This window comes from Tursiops truncatus, chromosome 11 (genome assembly GCF_011762595.2).
Source record: "Tursiops truncatus isolate mTurTru1 chromosome 11, mTurTru1.mat.Y, whole genome shotgun sequence".
NCBI classification, from domain to species: Eukaryota; Metazoa; Chordata; class Mammalia; order Artiodactyla; family Delphinidae; genus Tursiops; species Tursiops truncatus.
The window spans coordinates 95,990,201-96,012,818 of NC_047044.1; the positions used below are offsets into that span (position 1 = coordinate 95,990,201).

Here is a 22,618-nt window from a genome sequence, read left to right on the forward strand (position 1 = left end):
TAGAACCCTCGATTTTTAGCTGAGCTCACTGTTGCCCAGATTTCAGTGATATTTCCCAGCCTCCCTTGCAGCTGGGTATGGCTAAATGACTCGGGTTTGGTTAATGGAAGTAAGAGCAAGTGTTAGGCGCAACCTCTAAGGCTTGTCCTTCAAGGGAGAGGGTGTGTCCTCCTTCAGGCAGGAATGCAAACATCCTTCCTGTGTACCGCCTGCCTGCTTTTCTCATTTACATGACTGAGCAGGCTCCTGTAGGCATTTAAGATTATAACCCCTGACCTGGCCCAGTTCTCTCCATTCATGGGTATATTCAACAAGTGTGCGGTGTTTAACAGCCCAAGGCACGCTGCTGGGGCCCGGGGGTGTGATGTTCAGTAAGCTAGACATGGTGACACGGACACTAAACATTTAATAATTCCATCACAACTGGATAAGTGCCACAAAGGGAGAAGCACAGAATGTTGGGACAGCTTATCATAGGGAACCTTATTGCAACTGGGAGGTTGAGAAAGGCTTCCACGGGAAGCATAGATCAGTAACCACTGGGCTCTGCTCTCAGTGAAAGAAAATTCCACATAACAGAGGCTGGAATGAGACTGAAGTTGATTTCTCCCCTGAAGGAAGCCTGGAGGCGGGTGGTCCAGAGGTGAGGGTTGTGGGGTGAGGAACAGCACACCCTCATCCTCCGCGTGACCCCTCCTCCTAGTCTGAGAAGGCTGCTCAGGCGCCCCAGTTGAATGAAGGTTCCCTTGTGGTAAGACCTCCCAGTACCCTGTGCGGCTTCTCCCTTGGAAGCACTTATCCAAGTGAAACAATTATGAAATTGTCGTTTAGTGTCTGTCTCACGGGCTACAGTGGTGACCACATCTGTCTTACTTAGCACCCAGCAGAGAGCCTGGGGCCTGGTAGACTCTTAATACTTGTCGAATACTTTTTAAAATATTAAGTTGTATTGATATTGATTGATTTTAAATATATGGTGGTAATAGATACATCCCATAATATTTACCATTTTAACCATTTTTAAGTGTTCAGTTCTATGCCATTAAGTACGTTCATGTTATTGTACAACCTTCACCACCATCCATCTCCAGAACTTTTTCATCTTCCCCCACTGAAACTCTGTCCCTCTTAAATGCAAACTCTCTGTTCCCCCCTCCCCCCAGCCCCTGGCTGTTGAATACTTTCTGAATGAATGAATGCAGAGGGGCTAGAGAAAGGCTCACAGACTTAAATGCCTATAGGAGCCTGCTAAGCACTATAACTGAGAAAAGCTGGTAGTAAACATTAGGGAGGGGTGAAGACTGAGGTAAAAAGAGGCCCTGCCTCAGCTACTGAGGGCAGCTACTAACCACACAGCTCCAGCTGAGCTGACAGTAGAGGTTGTACCAGAACGTGAACCCAGAGTCGCCAGCTCTGCCAACATTTCAACAGAAGGTGGAAAACCAGACATTTATGTAATATCTCCTAATTTTAATGTTGGCAACTAATTTTGTGTTTTGTTCTAACACTGAATAAATCACACAAAGCATTCCAAGGGCTGGATCTAGCTCAGGGCCCACCAGTTTGCAACTGATGTACCAGATGGACGGTGTGTTGCCACCCAGCTCTTGGGTCTGTGGCCTGTGAAGATGGGTTCCCAAGAACCAATGCCTCCCTCTGGGGTTTTCAAGCAGGAAAAGAAAAGGGGAAGAGACAAGCAAGTTTATATTGAACATGTAGAACTGCTGTGTGCTTTATATGGTTGTGTATTTTATTTAATCCTTACAGCAATGATCGGGCATAAGTATTATTTTCCAGACCATACAGATGAGGAAACTGAGGCCCGAAAAGTTTAAGAGAATCACTAACAGTCGCAAAGCTGGTAACTACCCCTGATGGCACTAGGATTTGAACTTACCTGCTTGGCCCCTAGTCCCTGGATGGTCCCCCTCACCCTACTGCCTCTCCTCTGCAGTAAGAAAGGCTAGGAGGACTTCCCTGGTGGCACAGTGGTTAAGAATCCGCCTGCCAATGCAGGGGACACGGGTTGGAGCCCTGGTCCGTGAAGATCCCACATGCCGTGGAGCAACTAAGCCCGTGCGCCACAATTACTGAGCCTGTGCTCTAGAGCCCAAGAGACACAACTACTGAGCCCATGTGCCACAACTACTGAAGCCGTGTGCCTAGAGCCCGTGCTCCACAACAAGAGAAGCCACCGCAGTGAGAAGCCCGCGCACCGCCACAAACAGTAGCCCCAGCTCGCAGCAATTAGAGACAGCCGGTGCCCAGCAACGAAGACCCAACGCAGCCAAAAATAAATAAATGAAATAAATTAAAAAAGAAAGGCCAGGATGAAGGGGGAAGGGCAAGATAGGGGTAGGTGGTTAAGAGATACAAACTACTATGTATAAAATAAATAAGCACAGGGAAATATAGCCATCATTTTGTAATCACTTTAAATGGAGTATAATCTATAAAAATATTGAATCACTATGCTGTACACCTGAGACTAATATAATATTGTAAATCAACTATACTTCAATTAAAAAAAAAAAAGGTCAGGATGAGGCGGCGGGAAGTCTTCTCCCACAGCAACGGAGGGGGTAGGAGGCCAGTGATCTCATCTGGGGCTTCTGAGGCTTGGCGTCACCAGGATCCCTCACATCTAGAGAGAGATTTTCCATTTTCAAAGCACTGTCACATACATTAGCATATGCCAGACCTTTTCAGCACGTATTACTATCCTCATTTTACAGAAGAAGAAACCGAAGTTAAGCTCTCTGCCCCATTATATGACGGTAGGCACGGAGCATGGGGGTTTCCAGAAGTCTCCTGGTTTCCGAGACAAAGCTATTTTTGCCGCGTGTATTTTGTCTCCAGGCTGGAGGTGCGGGGGTAGACCGGGGGGGAGCAAGAGATGGAGGCAGAGGGTAGCCAGCACCCAGGCTGCTGACAGAGTGTTGGGGACCAGGCTGTGGGAGGAGGGGTGGGGCCGCCTGTGGAGCAGGGAGGTTGGAAGCCCCAGGTGCAGTCCTGTGGTGGCCTCCTCACCAGAGCAGCTGCAGTGGCACCCTCCACAGCCTCGGCAAAGCGGGTGCGAGTGGGGCTTGGGGAGGGGGGGAGGGGGGAGGGGGGAGGGGGGAGGGGGGAGGGGGAGGGGGGGAGGGGGGGGGAGGGGAGGGGGAGGGGAGGGGGAAGGGAGGGGAGGGGGAGGGGAGGGGAGGGGAGGGGAGGGGAGAGGGGCACAGAGGCTGTTCTCTGGGAAGCAGAGTTCTGCAGGGCTGAGTCACCTCCACCCAGGCCACATTCCCCCCGGTTCCACGACCACTTTCTACAACTCCCAGAGGGTGGTTGCAAGGCCTCCCGCCCCATGGGAGGTATGAGCAGGCAAATTTCAGAGCCCAGCCTGGGCTCAGCCAGCTGGCACCTGCAGGCCCTGGAGAAACTGTCAGCCACAGAGTGGAGCAGATAGAACCCATCCCCACCCGAATCTCATTCCCTTCAAAGGTCGAACCCCACCTTGGGGTGGGCCCGAGCAGGGAAAGCTAAGCGCACCTCCTTTGGGGGAGGGGTAACAGCAGGAGCCCAGGCCTAGTACCCTGGCTGCTGCGGGAGGTGAGGCCGGGACCTTTGTGGGGCTGCCCTGCCCCGTGGAGATGAGAAGACCAGATCAGGGGTGGGGGACACACCGGCAACGGTGACCACAGGCCTGAAGGCGCACAGTATGGCCTCTTGCCTGACACGCTGGACTGGGCAAAGCTCTGGACCTCGTTTGGCCTCCAGAACTTCTGGAGGAGGCTGTCACGTCCCTGGCAGGGCTGGGGGTGGAGGTCCTCAGAGAGGCCTCTTCCCCCTCTTGGCCTATGTCTCTTTTGGGCACTGTTCCCCACCATGATAGTGGGGTGCAACATGGCCCCCGCGATTGCTGCTGCCTTCGCCTCACACCCTCATGCTGTCCCCGACACTGTACGAGCATGGGCTCTGTGGCCAACAGAAAACGGCAGAAGGGATGGCATGTCACTCTCCAGATTAGGTTGTAAAGACATGGTAGTGTTCGTCTTGCTAGGTCATGGGCAGCCCTGTGAAGAGGCCCACGTGGGGAGAGACCAACGCCCCTGGCGGGCAGCCACCTGAGGGAACTTTTCACCACCAGATCCTCCAGCCCAGCCCAGCCTTCAGATGCCTACAGCCCTGGCCCAAATCGTGGCAGAAACCCCCGTAAGAGACCCGCACCAGAACTACTCAGCCAGGCTGCTTCCAGATTCCTGAACTTGTGAGATAATATCTTTACTCTCTTACATTACTGCGTTTGGGGGTGGTTTGTTACGTAGCAGTAAATAACTAATACACCCCCTTCCTTTTTTTTTTGGCTGTGCCGCGCGGCTTGTGGGATCTCAGTTCCCTACCAGGACTTGAACCCAGGCCACAGGGGGGAAAACCCGGAATCCTAACCACTAGGCCACCAGGGTGCTCCCCTCCCTTCCTTTTTAACGAGGACCTAAGACGATTCCCCCTCCCCACAACCCCCATGAGCTCCCTGCCTCCTTGCCACCCTTTCCCCTCCAGGACCCCAACCTGGAATGTCAGTTTGCAGATAAACTTGGTGAAACAGGATGGATTGATCTCACTCCCTGGACCCTAAGAGGACACGGAAAGGGCTGGAGGTTCTCTTGCTGGATGGGGAGTGGGGTTCAGGGCCAGAGAGGCAGGAGCAGGAAAGTGACCCTGCCCCCAGGAGAGATCCCACAGAGACAGGCTGAGAATTAATCAAAGGAGCATCGTATACACAAGCCCCCTGCCCCCATTTCCTTCCGCTCTCTGCTCTTCTCTTCCTCAGTGGGTGGAGGAACAGGTGGCCTCTGTCCCCTCCCTGTCCCCTTTGTGCATGAGCGCGGGGACGTCCCTGCACAGAGCCTGTGCATCCTCAGTGACTCCTCTCAGAAGCCCAAAGGGCAGAGGGTGTCACCTCGTAGAGAGGAAGAATGTCACCCACAGAACTTTCCAGGAAACCCCTGCTCCATTAAAGCCTGGTGGCTTTCACCACGGCCGTGGAGAGCAGGCTGTGGGCAGAGCTAAGGAGTCTCCTTGGCAGCGCCCCTAGCCCACAGCAAAGGGGGTAGATGGTGCTTTGAAGGCCGCTCAGAGGGGCTTCAGGCCTTCCCTTACAGTGCGACCGTCCCTGGCGAGCCCCAGAGCCTCCTTTCTGTGCCCCTGTGTCCCTGCCTATGACGAGACAAGGGTCACCACCATCCTAAGGCTGGGAACCTCAGATGGCCTCAAATGGGTCATTATTCCGGCCCCTCCCCGCCAGGGCTCTGCACGGAACGGAGGTGCTCCTCTCCCCATTCTGTCCCCAAGTCTCTGGCCATTGTGTCTCCACGGGGCAGGTCTTCAGCTTCATGGTTCGTGTCTGTGTCACTGCACACAGCACACAGGCTCGGGGGACAGTGGCAGGGCCTTTGCCACATCCTGTGTCTGTGCACCCCCCCATTGGCGCCTGTAGACCAGCTCCCACCCACTTGCAGTGTGTTCTCCCTCCAGTCCAGGGTGACAGCTCCCTCAGCCCAAGTCCAGAGCCCTGCAAACACTGCAGGCGGAGGGCTGGGTCCCTGTGTGTGTGTGTGTGTGTGTGTGTGTGTGTGTGTGTGTGTGTGTGTGTGTGTGTGAGTGTGTGTGTGTGTGTGTGTGTGTGTGTGTGCTCTGCTAAAGCACCGTCTGCCCCACCCAGAGAAATGTTCCCTCCTAGAGAGACAGACAGACAGAGCAAGGAGGCGATCAGGCTCGTGGGTCTCCTCCTCCTTCACGAATGGATGCTCAGCACACCCACAGATTTCGAAGCCCTCGTATTATCCCATATCTGCACAACCCCTTTGGGTGCATTATCCTCCTGGTCCCATTTCGTAGATGAGGCAACTGAGGCTCAAGGAGACGAGCTCTGGTCACATCAGCACAGCCGGGACCAGAAGCCAGGGGTCCGGACTCCTGAGGCGTTAGCAGCAGCCAGGGTCTGGGTGTCTGTTCTCTTCCCCACGTGGGGCACTTTGTCCCCAGGACTCCCCTGTGTCAGACTTGGATCATAACTTTGCCAGGGCCAGGGTGATCTGTCCTGAGGGTGTACAGGGCGGGAGACAGTTGCTGGGTGCGCTCTCATGCGCGGACCACGGAGAGTGCAGTCACAAAGGTAGAGCCAGCCCACGGGGCATCGGGGCTGCCTGGTCCCCGGTCCCCACACTGCTAATCCGCCTCAGCCTGCCCTGTGACCCTGTGGTGTGTGACAAACAGAGACCACTGGGTGGCAGTGTGCGCTCGTGCCTGCGACCAGACAGGTCGCCCAGGGCTGCGGAATATAGGGGTGAGGCGGAGGCTGCCACCCAGAAAGGTTGCGAGACCCCATCTCGGGAGGACTCGACCCGGCAGGGCTGAGTGTGTGTGTGTGTGTGTGTGTGTGTGCGCGTGTGTGCGTGTGCGCGTGTGTGCGCGCGTGCGTGCGCTGCCGCCAGAGGGCCAAGGACAGTGCTGAGGTATGGCGTGCGTGGGGTGGGCCTGAGGGCAAAATATAAAGGAAACCGGGCAGCCGGAGCAGCGTGAGCAGAAGGACGGAGGAGACGGCTGGAGGGGTGAGGGGTGAGGGCTGCCCGGACCTTCAGGGAAACGACTCCCCAGGAGAAAGAAAGAGCAAGACAGACACCAGGAAGAAAGAATCACGAAGAAACCAGGAACGGAAAAGGGGAAGATGCACGACTGCCTGGGGAAAGTAGGTCAGAAGGCCGGGGTGTGAGAAGGGAGCCCAGAGGCTGGGGAGAGGCAGAACCTTCCCTGGGCAAGAAGGGGCCGGACTCAGGCTTGCTGCTGACGGGGAGTTTATTTGCACTGAAGTGCGGAGATGCAGGGGCTGCCCGGCTCCAGCTCAGGGCTGCTTCAGCTGCGGCTGCGGCTCCGGATCCTCTGTCTTGCCCTGAGGCTGAGGTGGGTGAGTCCCATGCTCTAAGGCAGAGAATCTGCTTGGTCGCCACTGTGGGAAGACAGACACAGAGGGTAGGAGGAAGAGGAGGGGGAAGGGAAAGGGAATAAGCTATTCCTTCCCAGGCCCCTCCCTGCCCATATGGTCCCAGGCCTTCCCTCAGCCCCTCCTTTGGTTCCTTCAGGCACAAGGGGTCCCTGGAGTGCAGAGGCTCATGGAGAGGGGGCTCTGAGGGCAAGTTCAGGGGTCAACCTTGCTCATCTACGTGAGGAAGGGGTGCCAGACAGCACACCGAGGACTGGGGAGGGGGGCTCCCGGCTCACCCGTCTTCTCCGAAGGTGAAAGCTAAAGGCTCCAGTCACCAACACGAGGAGGAAGAGGATCCCAAGGATGAGGAGAGGAAGGTGGCCTGTTTCCCAGGCCCCCGGGGCTCCCCCGGAACGTTGGGCGCCTACGGAGAGAGGTCAGGATTGCAAGAGCCATAGGGTCATGGCCGGAAGGACACCCTGCCACACCCCCACATGTTACCGGCAATGAGACCCGGAGAGTTTAAGGCGCTCGTCCAGGGTCACTCAGCTAATTATTGGCAGAAGTGGGTCAGGCCTAGACAGGAGCTGGAGGTCAGCTCCCTGACTGGAGAGGAAGAGCGAGCGTGGTGTGGGGAGGAGGTCTGGAAGTGGGATGGAGGTGACTGGTCTGGAGTTGGGGCTATGGCGCTGTGGGGTCTCGGACCTGGGCGGGACAGCTCAGCGAGATATACGGCGGTCCCGAGAAGCCTCTGCCCCTGGTACAGACGGCACTGCCAGGGCTGAGAAAGGAGCCTGGCCTCCGGCATCAGCAGCCAGGGGCCTGCGGAGGTCCTGCGAGACCGCTCGTCCAGGGGGCTCCACACAAAGTGTTCTCGTCCAGATGCCGGAGTCACCTCACAAAGCAGTTTTCTCAGGTTGCCAGGTGATCCGTGGGATTTGGGAGTCACTGAAAAAATTAAAGGGAAGAGATCTTTGGGGGCCCCGACCCCCTTACATGAAAGCCTAGGCCCGACCCCCAAGTCTCACTTGCCTTGACTCACCTGGGCTCTGATTGGGTGAGGTGGAGGGGAGGAGATCAGGGTCATGGCCACATTAATCTTATCAAGACAAAGCTCTGGTCAGATCACTCTGCTGCCCCCAAACTTTCCAGGCTCCCTACTGCCTTCGGGGGACGGCCCGAAGGATCACGTGACAAAGATTCCAGATTCCTTTCCATGACTTTCTACTCAAACGCTCAGAACCCCTCCCCCATCGTTCAGGTGAGCTGGCCTCCCGGAGACCTTGCACTTTTCCTGCTTCCATGCTGTGGCTCACATCTGTGTCCCCCAAATGCATTCTAGCCCCATTTCTGAATGTCTAGAGAACAGATCAACCGATCTAGGGACAGAGCATCTCGAAGCTGTGCGGCGGGGATGGGCAGGAGGAGAAAATCGATGAATGGCCTGGAGCTGAGCATGGCGTACAGGCCCCTGAAGGTTTGCTGGCACAGACACCTGAGTTCAGCCCCAAGTCTGGCACTTCCCAGCTCTGTGACTTTGGGAAAGTTCCTTCTCTGTAAAACAGGGACAACAATCTCTCTCCCATTGAGGTGTCATGCAGATAGCTTGGAAAACTGACTCGACAGTGGACCCTCAGGAAGACCTTGGACAGAAAGAACTGGTAGGCTGTGGTAACTGACTGGGAAGGAGGAAGTTGAGGATGAGTAGGACACGAGTGGCTGACGGGAAGGTGACTTAGCAAGAGGATTGGGTGCGAGGAAAAGATGGGGCTCAGAGTGAGGCTGAGGTGTGGGTACCGTATCTACGTAGAGATCCCTGGGAAGCAGGTGGAAATCCAGCACTGGGCTTCAGGAGGTGTGTCGTTGGCAGATTCATTTATTCATTCAACCAATGTCCATTATGAAGTGCCTACTTTGTGGAGCTATTTAGTGGCGTAGGTGAGTACGGCAGACACAACCAAGCGGTGATAGTTACCGATCAATCAACACATACCTTCCGAGTTTGTTTAGTTTTTTCTTCTATGTTTGTTTTATACTGTCTTGAAAAGCCCTCGCTCAGTAAATATTTGCTGACTAAGGGACGGATTTATTCATTCCTCCCCAATCCAGGCCACTTCCTGCGACTTTAACCCAGGCCCTGGCTCCAAAGTGGACACGGGTTCTTGAACTATATTCCACTTCTCTTGAACCATTCAAACTTCTGCCACCTCTCCTTCTAACTTCTCTGACCCTCCCCCCAATTCAGAGCAGGGGAGTCCCTTACGGAAGAGTGGAACATTCATCCAGTGACTCAGGGGAGGTTTTCAGTTTCTGTTCGTTATATGGGGGCGAAAAAACAGGAGGCCACAAGGGGCATCCCCCTGCAACTTGTGCCCAGTGGCCTGGCATCATGAGGCGGACTTGCCCAGTCTTTGCCCAGCTAGCCTTCCCTTCCTGTCCTTTCCCACATGGGGCTGACCTGTGATGACTGCCAAAGTGACAGTGGCAGTGAGCTGCTGCCCCTGCAGGTGGACGCCGCAGGTGTAGGTCCCAGCCTGGGCCTGGCCCACAGCCTCTAGTAGAAGGGTAAAGTTGCCATGGTCTCCAGCCACCAGGAGGTCAGGGCCTCCCCCAGGAGGGGTCCATGTGGCCGTGAGGGAAGACTGGGTCTCCACACCCAGAGGCAGGTGGCAGGGCAGCTCCACCCTGGAACCAGCTCCAGCGTATACTGTCAGAGGGACTGGGGGCTCCAGGCCTGCAAAGAAAAGGGAGCCCCAAGTTACAAAGGGGCTGGAGCGCTAGGTCTGCAGGGAAGGGAGGAGGAAGGGTGAAGGAGGTGGTCCAGCTCTGAAGAGTGCTAAGGAGCAGAATAAGGTGGATGAACTGCGGGTGCTCAGAGCCCCCGAATGTGCGTGGGCCAATAGGAGACCAAAGGGCGGCAAGTGAGGCTGGATGACCAAGGGAAAAGCTAGAAGGGAAAAGCCGCTGAAAGGCTGCAAAGAGAAAGAGAAAGGACTGGGACAGTGAGGCCCAGAGCAATCACAGGTGCCATCAGCTTGGTTTGGGGGCTCATAAGCCCGGGGGAGGTGACGGGGGGAAGGGGGGGCAGGAAGGGATTGTGGTCAAGTGTGAACGCAGACTGGAGGAGTTACCCAGAACAGTGAGGCTGTACGTGGTGGAGACATTGAAGCCATCTCTGTAGGTGAGGATGCAGCCCCAGGTCCCGGAGTCCAAGGGGCTGACATGGGGCAGGAAGAGGAAGTTTCCGGCTAAGAGGTGATGGGGGGACTCCTGAACGGGGACTCTGCCTGGGTCCCGGAACCAGTGCACAGAGGCCGGGAGATCAGGGCGGCTGAAGGAACAGTTCAAAATGACGGAACTGGAGGTCCACAGAGACCCGAGGGGGCTGGCAGTCACTGCGCAAGGGCAGAGAAGGTTGATCAGGCCCACTTTCCCAACACATCAGGCCAGCTAAGCTGGAAGCTCCTGGAAACAGGCACCTGGCTGCAGATCTCATTGTCTTCTCTCTCCCAACCGTCCTCCCACCCACCCAGCCCAGGGCCTGGCCCCGGAGGTGCTTATAATGCATACCCAGGAGTCCCCCGCCTACTTCCCCTGCCCCCTGCCTCCAGTTCACTGGGCTTGGTCTACGCTTCCCCTTCTCCAGGCCTTGCTTGAGGATCCCCACTGAGGCCACCCCGAGCTACAGACTACAGATGTCTCAACGGAGTCACTCCAGCCCCGCGCTCCCCCCTCGAAGGGGTGCATCCCCTCCTCCACCCTGGCACTCCCGCTGTGGGTCGGGGAGGGGAGCTCGAGGGGTGATACGATCTCTCCACCCGGCCCTCCCTACACACACGTGCTTCTCCGGGGGCACCTTCCACCCCGCAGGCAGGCTCGCCGGCCCCTTCCGCCCCTGGGCTCGGGGCTCTCCGGCAGGGCCTGGGACGCATCCTTAGAAGCACAGCCAGCCTCTGCGCAGCCCTTCCTGCCTCCGGGGCGGCGGGATATGGGGCGCCCTCCTCCTAGCCCCGTTCCCCTCTCCGTGCCCACCCCCCGCCACACCTACCCGCCGCCTGGCCCACGCGCAGACGGAGGCGGCAGGCGAGAGCGCGGTCCCCGAGGCGCACAGCGGCGTGGTACTCGCCGGCGTCGGCGCGTCGGGCCGGGCGCAGCCACAGCGAGAAGTCCCCGCGCTGGAGGCCGCGCTCATCCAGCTGCACGCGGGGCTGCAGGGGCGGCCTCCCGACGCGCAGGCCTCCGGGAGCCAGCCTAAGCACCGTGTAGCGGCGGGGCCCCGGGCCCCGCGGGGAGAGCGCCGCGGGCTCACTGGGCGGGAGAGAGATGGGACTGAGAAATGCGAGGGGAAGAAACCCCGGGGAAGAGGCCGTCCAACCACACTTTGAGGATGAGGAAGCCCACCCAAAGGAAGATCTCTGGACTGCTAACCGTCCCGTCCCCCGCTCCGGTTGGCCAGCACCATCCACTACCGGAGACAGGCAGGCGTGCTGGGGGACGCAGGTGTGAGGGAGGCAGGCTGCGGAGGAAGGGCGGGGAGGGGGGGGGGGGGCGGCAGGGGAGGCTGAGCCACTGGCTTCAGAGGGACTGACAGCTCGGGGGGAGAACACAGAGGGCTGGCTTGGGCCCGGGACTGGAAGTCTGCACGCCTTTACGGCTGGAGCTGGGGGTCTTGCTGCTGCAGTCTGGGGTGCCTACCTGTCTGGTAGATGCTGCCAAGTGACTTGTCTTGTTCGCAGAAGGCTGAGGTCCTGGAGGGGGATTGTGGGGCTGCAGGGGAGCTGGGCAGGAGCCCCCTCCTGGGCCCACACCACCGGGACCTCTGCCCCAGGGTCTGGAGCCTCCACTGGGGAGGAAAAGAGAGGCCAAGGGGAGGGGCCGTGAGCCAAAAGACTTCAACGCAGAGAAGGAGCCTCAGTGTTTTCTGAGGGAGAAACAGGGCTGAGGGAGACCTTGGGTTTCTGCCCCTTCCCTGCCAAGGGGGAGACCTAAGAGAGGCTTTGGGGGCTGAAGGACTGCCCCAAGAAAGGCGTTAGAAGAATCCACCCAATCTAAGGGCCTTGGCATCTCTGTGTGGTCATCGAGAAATCCCTCCTCACCCCCTGCTGTGGGTCTGGAGGTCAACCCTCCCAGAGGGTGGTCCCCACCTTACCTGCAGCTGCCCACAGCAGTTGCAGAAGCAGCCAGACCGGGAACCGAGCCTCCCACATCTCCTCTGAGCCCTGGGCCACACAGCCCTCCAAAGGGAAGAGGTCAGAAAGTGGGGAAGGACTGATGTTCAAGAGGGGTTCTGCAAAGAGGGTGTTAGAGGAAGAGAATCTAGAAAAAGAGGAATGGAGGCCTGGAGAGAGAGGGAGGAACCAACGACCAGGGGCTGGAATCTAGAGGAAAGCCCAGCAGATCGGGCAGCCGGAGGGTGCGGTCAGGGATGGGGTGGGGGTCCCGGGGGATAGGGCAGGGTGCTGGCAGAGAGCAGAGTGGAGGTAAGGTGGCTGTCTTGAGCTAGAGGCCCTTCTGCTGCTCCCAGAGCCCTGGCCCCTGTCCTTCTGTCTTCCCTCCACCTTTCGCACTTCCCCTCCCCGTCGCCCCCCCCAGCACCCCAGGGCTCACGGTTTCGCTTCGCAGTGGAAAGTCTGAGGGGGCTGATTCCCAGCAGCATTACCTCCACCCCTGTGATGGCGCTCCCCTTGTTTATTTCCTCAGTCCTGGGTGTCCCCACCGCCCTCTCCACTCCTCCCCCACCCTCCTGACTGTTCTCTTTCCTGAGGAACTTCTGCCCTTCTCTTCTGCCTTGAACTACCCACTTGCCCATCTCTGAGCTGCCTCCCCAGGCCCCAGTCATACGTTCTTGGCAAGTTCTTTCCTTGGTACTCATCCCCTCCCTTATTCCCTTACCTTCCCAGAACTTCATTACCCTCGTCTACCTGTCTCCCCACCCATCCAATGACTCCTAGAAGCTCTGCTGTACCCTAAGAGATGGTAGGTCTGAAGAGGGGCACCCCACACACAGGGAAAAGAATAGCTACACTGTCTTGTGCCTTCATTATGTGCTGGGCATTGTAGTGGGCACTTTGTGTGCAGTAACTCATGAAATCTAATATTATCCCCCATTGTACACATGAGGAAACTGAGGCAGGCTCAGAGATTAAAGGTCAGGTAGGGAGTGTGAAGACAAAAGCTGTGTGTGTGTGTGTGTGTGTGTGTGTGTGTGTGACCCTGACCCCGGGTGAGTTACAGGTGTCTTCTCATCTTTGGGGATGAATGGTATCAGTGAATCACACACACCCCTCTACAGCTCAGACCTCTGTGATCAGCAGGCTCTCCCAATCCAGAGGCTCTGAACTAGGAGAGGGCAAGGGTGATACGGAAAAATGCAGACATCTTGCAGCAGGGATCCTGCCTCGGGAAAACCTGAGGCAGAACTAGGGAAGGAAGGCTGAGGCCAGAGGGGAACTCCTCCCCACGCCACCCACCCAGCCTGCGGAGCCAGAACTTGCATTAGGCCTGGAGCCGCAAGAGGTCCTGGAGTTCTCCCTGCTTGACCAGGAAGGAGCTCACTGCTCAGTGCCAGGCAACTCTCACTCCATCCAAAGAGGCTGAGACCCAGGTCTCCTGCCCTCTCCCACTTCAGGGGCGGGACTTCCTGTTTCTGAGGCTGTTTCTTTGCCTGGTTCAGCACAATAGGGCTGGTAGCTTTCCACTGGGCTCAGCAGTGTCTAGCCCGGTGCGGGTTAGCAGGGAAGGGTGTGTGTATGGCTGGGAGGAACATCCCCAAGAATCCAAAACCGAGACGCGAGTCAGCTCTCAAAGACACCGCCCCACCCCCACCCTGTCCACCCGGAGCGCTGCTGCTCTCAGTCTTCTCCCGGGGTGGGTGGTAGGAGGGTGCCGCTGGCTGATTTTTTATAGAGGGGAGGGGTCCTGATAGAATGTACCATTGGCCACCCTCCTCGCTCTGCCCGGGTAAGCAGGAGGCAGGTTAAAAACAGAAGCGCGACCGTTTCTTTATTAAATTATACAAAAAGGGGAGGGGAGGGGGGCAGCTGTGGGGCTCGGCCCCAACCCTGTTCCCACCCCGGCCTGGCGCTGTCTGAGAGAAGGGGATCTGAGGGAGACCCAGGGATCAGGCAGGGTAGGGATGGGCAGGATGTGAGGCTGGGATGCAGAGGTTAGGAAGGAGAGGCTCCCAGAGGAGGGTGGGGCTGGCTGCGGGGATGGAGGAAGAGAGGAGGGAGAGGGAGGGGGCCACTGGGGACCAGCTGGGGAGCTCAGATGGAGCAGGTCAGGAGGTGGAAGATGGCAGTGAGGATGGAGGGGGCAGTGTGTGGAGGGGCGGCACGAGAAGGCTGGGGAGAGAGAGGGCGGCAGCTCTGGCGCGGGGCCCAGAGCAGGGAGCCAGGTGAAGAGCGGCTGTGCTCGGCTGTCCCTACCCTCACCTCCAGGCCCCCGAGGGGCCTCCCACCCCCAGCCCACTGGCGGGGGGCTCATGCCGACGCCCCATTTTCTGTCTTCTGCCGCTTGGGATCCGCTTCATCCTGTGGAGAGGGAAAGAGCTGCGGTAGCCGTCACCTGGGAGAGGGACCGCCCTCTGTGCTGCTCCAGCTCCAGCCCCCGCCCTGCACCACCGGGATCTAGGTCCAAATCCAAAGGGCTCCCGGCCCTGCTGCATCCCTGACAGCCCCTCAGCCCACAACCCAGCCCAAACCTCCTCTTCGGCAGCTCTCTTCAGCGCGGGCCCTTCGTCCTCATCTTCTTCTTCTTCCTCATCTGAGGAGCCAGAAATGGGTCATTGGGGAAGGGCTGGAAGCTCCAGCAGAGACCCCCTGTGGCGGCCCTCAGCCCTGCTTCAGTCTTCAAACCCACCCTGACGGTTCCTCTGAGCCCAGCCTTCCCTGCCCCTCCCCACCTTCCTCGTCTCCTTCATCCTCCTCCTCGCCGTCCTCGGCGGTCTCTTCTTCCTCCTCAGCTCCGTTCTCCTCCTCCTGCGGACAGGAGAGGGAGGTGTCAGGATGGCCCTGTGCCTCCACCCACCGTCCCCGCCAAGGGTAAGGGGCCTGAGGGCGGGGTGGCGAGGATGGGAGGGGTCGGGGAAAGGCAGGCCCCCAGGAAGGGAGCTGGGGGCACGGTGGGCAGGTGACCCTTCCGCACCTCCACCACTTCTTTCTTTCGCTCTTTCCGGCTTGCCTTCTCCTCCACCTTCTCTTTCTTCTCCTTTAGGTCCTGCAAGAGAGAGACAGGTCACCTTCCTCTCACCACAAATGATCTGCAGCCCTTACTTAAGTCCCTCCAGGCCCGGTTCTCCCTCTGCAGTGACTATAGAGGAGTGGGAGATGGAGAAAGTGGGCGGTGCGGCTTAGAGACTGAACAGAGGTCCCAGGGTCCTCACAGCCACAGAGGGGCTGAGACCAGACACCTTCCCCAAGACTCGAGGGAGGAGAAAAGTGATGAAGCCCGGGAAGAGGCAGCCAAGGTAAGCGCTCATCACCCCCACCAAGTTCTGCCCAACCTCACCGGCTGAAGAGTTCAGCTCAGCAAAGCAAATCCCCTCCATCTGCTCGCAGCCCTGATGCCCCACCCCCTCTGAGGTCCCTCCTTCGCCTGCCCCCTCCCTCTGCCGGCCCTGCTCTGCCTTTTGTCTACCTCTGGGGCCTTTTCCTGAGTACTCTCTCCTGGGCATCCCTCCCAGCTTCCCTCTCAGCTGCGAAAGCCTTTGTTTCTGCCTTTGTGCCCCCCTAATCCTCAGGCTCGTACCTGGCCCAACGCTACAGGAATAGGAAGAGCCCCTTTGGCACGACTCCCAGTGCCCCCTCTCACTTCTGCCCACTCCTGCCCCCAGGCAGTGCAGGTGGCTTCCTCCTCCCGACCACCCATGGTGCGTGCACCAGCACGGCGTGGGCCCTGGTGTGGTGTGTGCACTGGTGTGGCAGAAGGGTAGGAGTCACCGTTGCCAGGGGGGATGTAGGGGAAGTAGGGTAAGGGAAACGTGGAAGGGAAAGACTCTGGGACCTGGTAGACGAAGAGACAGACAAGGTCTGTGTGGGCAGGATGGGAAAGTAGAGGGGAAGGTCCCTGTGTAGAGTCCCCTCCCTCCACACGGCCCCTCTCTCCTTCCCAAGACCCCAGCAGGCACACCTTTGATGTCTTGTCCTGATGTGATGTGGCCCAGGGAGGTGCTCACAAGAGTCCCCTCTCTCGGGACACCACACCGGCCCTTCCAATTGAGATTCCAGTCCTCTCTCTACCCCACCCCTTGGCAGGCACTGTGGTGTCTCTGTGTGATCGGATCGGATCTGGTGTTGGTGTGCAACTCTGTGTATCCGATTCCATGGGGATGGAAGTTTTCTGGGTGAGTAGATCACCCTGGGAGGGTGTGTCCTTTCTGGAACAGGGTTGGGACAGGAGAGAGGTTTGGTGCTGGGTGGTTGGCCTGGAGGGACGCTCAATTCCCTTCTCCCTTTATGGGGAGCGCAAAACGCTTGCCCCTCTCACTCCAGCTAGGTTTCTTCATGCCACTTCGCTGTCCTCATTTCTCTGCCACATGGTCGGTGTGGCATTTCTACTACCTGGTGGGCTTTCCCCTACATCCTGGGCCTGGAGAGCCAGGGGATCGTCAGCTTCTCTCTGGGGGCCCCAGCACCAGGTCTGCACGGCCCTGGCCTGAGTTTCTCATCGGGGCTGATGGAGGAAAGGAGAGTGAGTGCCAGGGAGGGAGGGAGTCTACCAGAGGCCAAAGTCCAAGGGGCCGGGCCCTCTCCTCCCCTGTCTGGTCCTGTCCTTCTGGTCACTGTCCTTCCATGATCCCTTTTCCAGGAGGGTATGTGACCTAGGTCTTGTGCTAGGCAGCTCTCTGGCCTCATTTACTCAACACGGGCACACACACTGACACAGGCTGACACTGATTCACACGCACAGCTATAGAGGGGCGCCCACGCGATCCGGAGACGCACGGCCCGGTGCTTGGGCACGCTGGCACACTCTCGAGACAGCACAAGTGCTGAGCCACTCGGCACTCACAAAGCAGCCACACGGTTCCAGAACAGCTACGTCTCCACACGCACACATGTAACTGACACGGGCAGTCCCACACGCTCGCTGGATTTCAGACATACAAAGACACCTACTCAGTGAAGTCACATGCCACCGCACAGCCCACCGGAGGGCCGCTCAGCACACCTTGTCAGATCTCACACGGAGCCCCTTCTCCCACTGCCTCGAATCCCATTGGTTCCCCCTTTCACTTCACCGGCCTCCAGGAGACCTCTGTGACCTCCTCAGCAATCACCCCCCACCCAAGGTCGGGCTCCCAGCCCCCAAACCCTGGCCGAATTAATTTCCCCAAGCGACACTCAGCAGGTTCCCTAGGGAAATTAGAGAAAGGCTGGAAGAGAGGCAAGGCCGAAGGGATGGGGCCAGGGAGGGAGCTGACGGGAGCAAGGGCAGCGCGATGCAATGCCATGCAATGCTGGGCCCCAGCTTTTTCGAAGGCTGTTCCCGACCCCCTTCTGGTTTTTAGGAATTCAAGATTCTTTAAGCGTGGGGGGAGACGCTGGAGGAGGGCTATGCAGACTAAGAGAGCTGAAGAAGGCCAGTGGACGAAGGAGTGGATTCAGATGGAAGGAAAGGAGGGAAGGAGAAAATAGACAGAGGCAGTAGCTGTCGGAGGAGAGAAGCAAGAGTCGGTTGGGCCTCGAGGGGAGGGGCCGAGAGGAACAGCCTCCCAGGAGAGTCCTGTTTACACCGGAGGCTCTCAAACCGCTTAGCGGAGGAAAGGTGAGGTCAGACTGGAAGGGAGGACAGGGGACGGGGCGCCGGAGAGGGGCGCGGGGGAGGGGGCAGGGTAGATGAGACGCGCAGAGCTCCGACGGTCACCGGCCGGGGTGGAGGCGCGCGAGCCGGGGCCGGAGAGGGGTGGGGACGGCGCGGGGCCGGAGCGGCCAGGCCGGGAGCCGGGCGCACGGCGCTCGGGAAGCTAGAGGGCGCTGGCGCGAGCCGCGCGGAGCGGGGCAGGCAGCGCCAGGCTGGGGCGCGGGGGGAGGGCGGAGCGGGGTCCACCGGGACCCTGCACCCGGGCAAGCAGCTTGCGGCCGTCGGGGGCGGCCTGGGGCGCACGACTGCGCGGAGCCCGGGGGGCGTGCGGAGGCCGGGCCGCTGCCGGCCCCGCCCGTACCTTGGCGCTCAACTCGGCCGCTGCCTCCACGCTCTTCTCCGACATGGTGCCGGGGCCGGGGCCGGAGCTGGCGGGGAGTCGGGGTCCCGGGGCCGGGACGGAAGGGCCCTGGACGGCGGAGGGTGGCCGCGGCCGGAACCTGGCGCGGTGGCGGCGGCGGCGGCGACAGCGGCAGCGGCGGCCGCTCGGCAAGCTGGGGCTCAGGAAGAGGCGGCAGAGGCGCGCGGGGTGGGGCGGGGGTGGGTCTGGAGCGGAGACCCGCAGGGCTGCGGCCGTCCGGAGGGCGGGCGGAAGGGCGGTGCGGGCGGTGGCCGGCGCGCTCCGGCCGCGGTCGCTCGGTCCTCGGCTCGCCGCCCCCGCACCCGCAGAGCTGCCGCCGACCAGCCGCTGCCGCCCCCGGCCAGGGAACCCGCTTATAAAGCGGCGCTGCCCGACGGGAGGGGCTTCCCAGGGGTGGGGCAGGCGGGAGCGGGGAGGAGAAGAGAGGGGAGGAGGATGAAAGCGGAGGTTGGAGAGGTGGGGATAGGAGGATGAAAGCGAGGGGAGGGAGCGCGCGAGAGGCGGGAGGGAGGACTACACCAGGAGGGGGAAATGGAGAGACTACGGTCGCGGCGAGAGGAGTGGGGCGAGGAGGTGGGAAGGGGTGGGGTTCCTGCGGGGAGGTACCTCTCCGAATCCCGACCTACTGCCGGCGAATGTGGAGTGTGTCTTTTGGGGGCGGGCTGGAGGGATGGCCTGGATCCTACAGACACCCCACCAATAGCCTCGAGATTTTTGCCAAGGGGTGGGGTGGGGGGGAAGCAGATGGAAAGGCCGGGCAGGTATTAGAGAAACCAAAAGCTTAAAGAGGAGGAAGAGGGCGGGAGCTACTTCCACATCTCGCTGGATTTCCCCTCTCCTGCGGCATCTACGTTCCCTGGGTGGCCTTGGGAGGGGTTGAGAGAGCAGAAAGGGCCGCCCACCCTCCGTCCAGCCCTAGGCTGACTTTTGTGACCCCTGCTGGGTTCCTCCCTTCCGGGCTCTCGCTTGTGATCTGAGGGGAGTCAGAGGCCTTCCAATCTCCTTTCCCCTTTTCCATCTTCGACCTTTCTTCTTTGCCCATCCCACCTCACTTTTCTTTGCCTGGTCCTTCTATCTCCATCCCTCCTCATCCATTTCTGTCTCACAACTCTCTTCTGTCGCCCCTTCTCCACTTCTCACTTGCCCTCTTCTACCTTCCATCTCTGCCTTCCCTCTCTCTCCAGACAACACTGTTCTTGTCTCATCTGAGTCTGTCACCCGGCCCTATATCCTTAGCTGATTTTCCTCAACTCCTCTTCATGTCCTTATTTCCCACATTTTCCCTCTCTTGGTCTTTCTCTTTCCTCTGCTGCCATCTTCCCCAGCCTTTCTGGATGATATCTGCTTCCCTTGCAGGGGGTTCCAGCCCACACTGTTCCACACACCCTCAGCTCCTCTCCTTCAGTCTCAGTATCTTTGGGTCATTTTGAGAAGCTTGGGGTTTCAGAAGGGGACAGGAGACCTGGGGTGTGTAGCAAAGGTCAGGAAGGTGGATGGGATGGAAGGCTAGGGTTTGGAAAAAGGTATCTTTTGGTGTATGTGCACTCCTGTATTTGTCTATCATTAGTCTTCATCTTTTTATCATTTTCATTTTCTTTATAAAAAAAGACATAACTGACCAATCATCACCATTTAGTCTTTGAGTGCTTAAATACCCCATCTTTTGGTCCCTTGGTGTCCACACCTCCTAATTTCTCTTTCGACTCTTCTATCAGTTTCTCAGTCTCTGTCTCCTCAGAAATCTTGGAGCCCCACCCAGGTTTCTCCTTGCCGACTTCTGTCCATCTTTCCCTGAGATCTTTCCATCTGTCTCTGTTTCTCTTGACATACTCGCTGATGTCTTTAGCGATCTCTGACTCTCTCTATCTCTGTACTCTCTTGCTTCATTTATCTCCCTCTCCCCCCTCCTCCCCCTTCCCCCCCCCCCCCCCGCCCAGTCTCCCTGTCTCGCTCCCTCCCCGTCAGTCTCTTTCCTCTCCCTCCCACCCTCCTTTCCTCTTCCCCCCTTCTCCACCTAGCAGCCCCGCCTGCTGTCTCGGACACCCTGCTGGGCTCTTACCCTGTTGCCCTGGTAACCGCCCCCCACTCCGGTCATCTCCACTCCCCTCCCCCCCCTCCAATCACCGCCACCAACAACCTCCATCCACCTTCCTCCTATTTTTCCTGAGAGCCAATAGAAACTCTGTTGCCAGGTGGAATGCTCATTTGAATCAGCCAATCCAGGAGCCTAACTGCTTGCCCTGCCTTATATGGGGATTTGAGGAGGGCCACTCCCCCCACTCCAGCCCCACAGGGGACCAGCCCCTCCACTGTCCTTTATCCCCGCCCTGGAGAGAGCCTAGGACCTTCCCTCTCACCCTTTTATAAGGGTCTGGCTTCCCATTTCCCTAACTGGGACCACCGGGGTTAGTGTGGGCTGTGGGTTGGACTGTGGGCTGGGCCTGAGGGCCGGGGGTGGGAATGAGGTGTGATTAGGGAAGGGGAGGCGGAGGGAGCCGGGAATTTTGCCCAGGGAGGGGTGTCTGGGAGCGGAGGCAGCTGCAGTGGAAAATTCCAGGGAGATGGAGAGGCAGAGAATGGGAATCCTGCCCCAAGGCCCAAGGGAGAGCCTTGAGAATCTAAGAGTTTGGACACTAGGGTCCGCAGGGACCAAAGGAAAAAGTGGGAAGCAGGAGGCCTGGATCTAATTCCTTCCTGCATGGGAGAAGCACCCCTTAGCCCTCGCTCTCTGGTTGGACAACACATGTCTCCTGAAGTCTTGGCTTCCTAAGAAGAAAGCTACACACTTAGGATGAATTTGGAATGAGTGGGATGCTGAAAGCCCACCCCCTATTCCTTGGGGTTGGTCTCTGGGCCTCTGGGGCCAAGAGTGTTAAATGATGCCAGCCTGTGTTTACTACTTTCCAAAGAATGATTTCTGAGGCCTTGTGGAAGCTTGCCTATTCCTAGAGTTCTTTTAGTTCACAATTCAACGGAGAATTTTCCACTGGTTGAATGGGGAAACCTGTGCCTTCTTACACATTTTCTGGAGGTGGGAAAAGGAAGGCCAGGTGAGAATAGGGGAGGCCCGAGCCCCCTGGAAACTTCTGACATCCCAGCAATTCCCTCACTACTCTGTAGAAGGTGTTCAACTCTATAACTATTTCCATCTCATTCTAAAGTGAATTCTTCCCCCTCTTCAGCTTCCTGGGTTTTTTCAGTTTGCCTCTTTATCTGATAGGTGAAGTGCTAAGGAAGGCGTTGTTAGCTATCATTCAAGGATGGGAGGACAGAAACCTGAAAGTTGGGCCTCTCCACTCCTCACTATACTCTTCATCCCATTCCACTCCCAATGACCTCGTTTGCTATTCCTCATTTTTCCTTTGCTTTAAAAAAAAAAAATCCTTTCAAAACTCAAGACAGTAGAGAGTTGAGAGGAGATGGATTCCTAGATTTAGTTAGGCTGGACTCTGTCCAACAAAATTTTCTGTGATGACGGGAATGTTCTATATCTGCAGTTTCCAATACAGTGGGCACAAGCCACGTGTAGTCACTGAATACTTGAAATGCGGCTAGTGCAACTGAGGAACTGTGTTTTTTACTTTAATTTTAATTCAATTTATTTATTGATTTATTTTTTGGCTGCGTTGGGTCTTCGTTGCTGGGCGCGGGCTACTCTTCCTTACGGTGTGTGGGCTGCTTATTGCGGTGGCTTCTCTTGTTGTAGAGCATGGGCTCTAGGCACGCGGGCTTCAGTAGTTGTGGCGCATGGGCTCAGTAGCTCGTGGCATGTGGGATCTTCCAGGACCAGGGATCAAACCCGTGTCCCCTGCGTTGGCAGGTGGATTCTGTGCCACCTGTGCCACCAGGGAAGTCCCTTATTTATTTATTTTAAATAGAAGTCTACCTCATTCTTTTTTATTTTATTTTTTTTCTGTCATGCTGCACGGCCTGTGGGATCTTAGTTCCCTGACCAGGGATTGAACCCAGGCCACAGCAGTGAGAACGCTGAGTCCTAACCACTGGACTGCCAGGGAATTCCCAATTTTAATTCAATTTAAATAGCCCTAGTGGCTACCATATTGGACAGCACCACTTCAGACCTTGGCCCTAAACTGCCTTTTCTTTTTCTATCTCGTCTCTTGTCTCCATCCCCAGTGTTCTGTACATGGAAAGTCAAAAGCAATTCTGGCTGCCGTGTTGGAAGGTCACCTGGGCCACTGTTGTCATGTACTTTACCACAGGTGCATGATTGCTCAGGATTTCCACATTTTCACAGATGAAACAGACAATGTGGCTGACCCAGAGTAGAGGAAAGTGAAAGTGAAAAGGCTAGGGGAGATGGTACCAGGAGTGACAGCTAGAGGCTTATTCTGCCCAGAAGGTAAAAGGCCGAGGGAGGACTTAATAATCTGGAGGAGGTTATTCAGTCAACGGTGCCAACTGAA

The 22,618-nt window shown here is 57.8% G+C and overlaps 2 protein-coding genes across 2 annotated transcripts; both read right to left on the bottom strand.

The window, feature by feature from the left end:
- Positions 1 to 6,822: 6,822 nt before the first annotated feature.
- On the bottom strand, positions 6,823 to 12,645 carry LAG3 (lymphocyte activating 3). The gene is made up of 9 exons (XM_073789093.1): positions 12,627 to 12,645; positions 12,117 to 12,254; positions 11,663 to 11,810; positions 11,016 to 11,275; positions 10,099 to 10,362; positions 9,426 to 9,701; positions 7,673 to 7,915; positions 7,264 to 7,391; positions 6,823 to 6,991 (listed from the first exon to the last, which is right to left on the bottom strand). Exons 2-9 carry the CDS (start codon positions 12,172 to 12,174, stop codon positions 6,887 to 6,889), a joined length of 1,482 nt encoding a protein of 493 aa, XP_073645194.1. The 5' UTR covers positions 12,175 to 12,254; positions 12,627 to 12,645; the 3' UTR covers positions 6,823 to 6,886.
- Positions 12,646 to 14,448: 1,803 nt separating this feature from the next.
- PTMS (parathymosin) lies at positions 14,449 to 18,176 on the bottom strand. Its single transcript, XM_033867107.2, has 5 exons — positions 18,132 to 18,176; positions 15,113 to 15,184; positions 14,871 to 14,946; positions 14,670 to 14,731; positions 14,449 to 14,499 (listed from the first exon to the last, which is right to left on the bottom strand). The coding sequence occupies exons 1-5, from the start codon at positions 18,174 to 18,176 to the stop codon at positions 14,449 to 14,451; spliced, it is 306 nt and encodes a 101-aa protein (XP_033722998.1).
- Between the last annotated feature and the right edge of the window lie 4,442 nt (positions 18,177 to 22,618).

Coding starts and splice junctions, on each gene's coding strand:
- LAG3 (XM_073789093.1), bottom strand. CDS start 12,174: ATGTGGGAGGCTCGGTTCCCGGTCTGGCTGCTTCTGCAACTGCTGTGG. Junction 11,811..12,116: donor ACTGCTGTGGGCAGCTGCAG/GTAAGGTGGGGA, acceptor TTTCCTCCCCAG/TGGAGGCTCCAGACCCTGGG. Junction 7,916..9,425: donor CACTTTGGCAGTCATCACAG/GTCAGCCCCATG, acceptor TAATTTTTTCAG/TGACTCCCAAATCCCACGGA.
- PTMS (XM_033867107.2), bottom strand. CDS start 18,176: ATGTCGGAGAAGAGCGTGGAGGCAGCGGCCGAGTTGAGCGCCAAG. Junction 15,185..18,131: donor CGGCCGAGTTGAGCGCCAAG/GTACGGGCGGGG, acceptor TCTCTCTTGCAG/GACCTAAAGGAGAAGAAAGA. Junction 14,500..14,669: donor AGAGAGCTGCCGAAGAGGAG/GTTTGGGCTGGG, acceptor CCCTCTCCACAG/GATGAAGCGGATCCCAAGCG.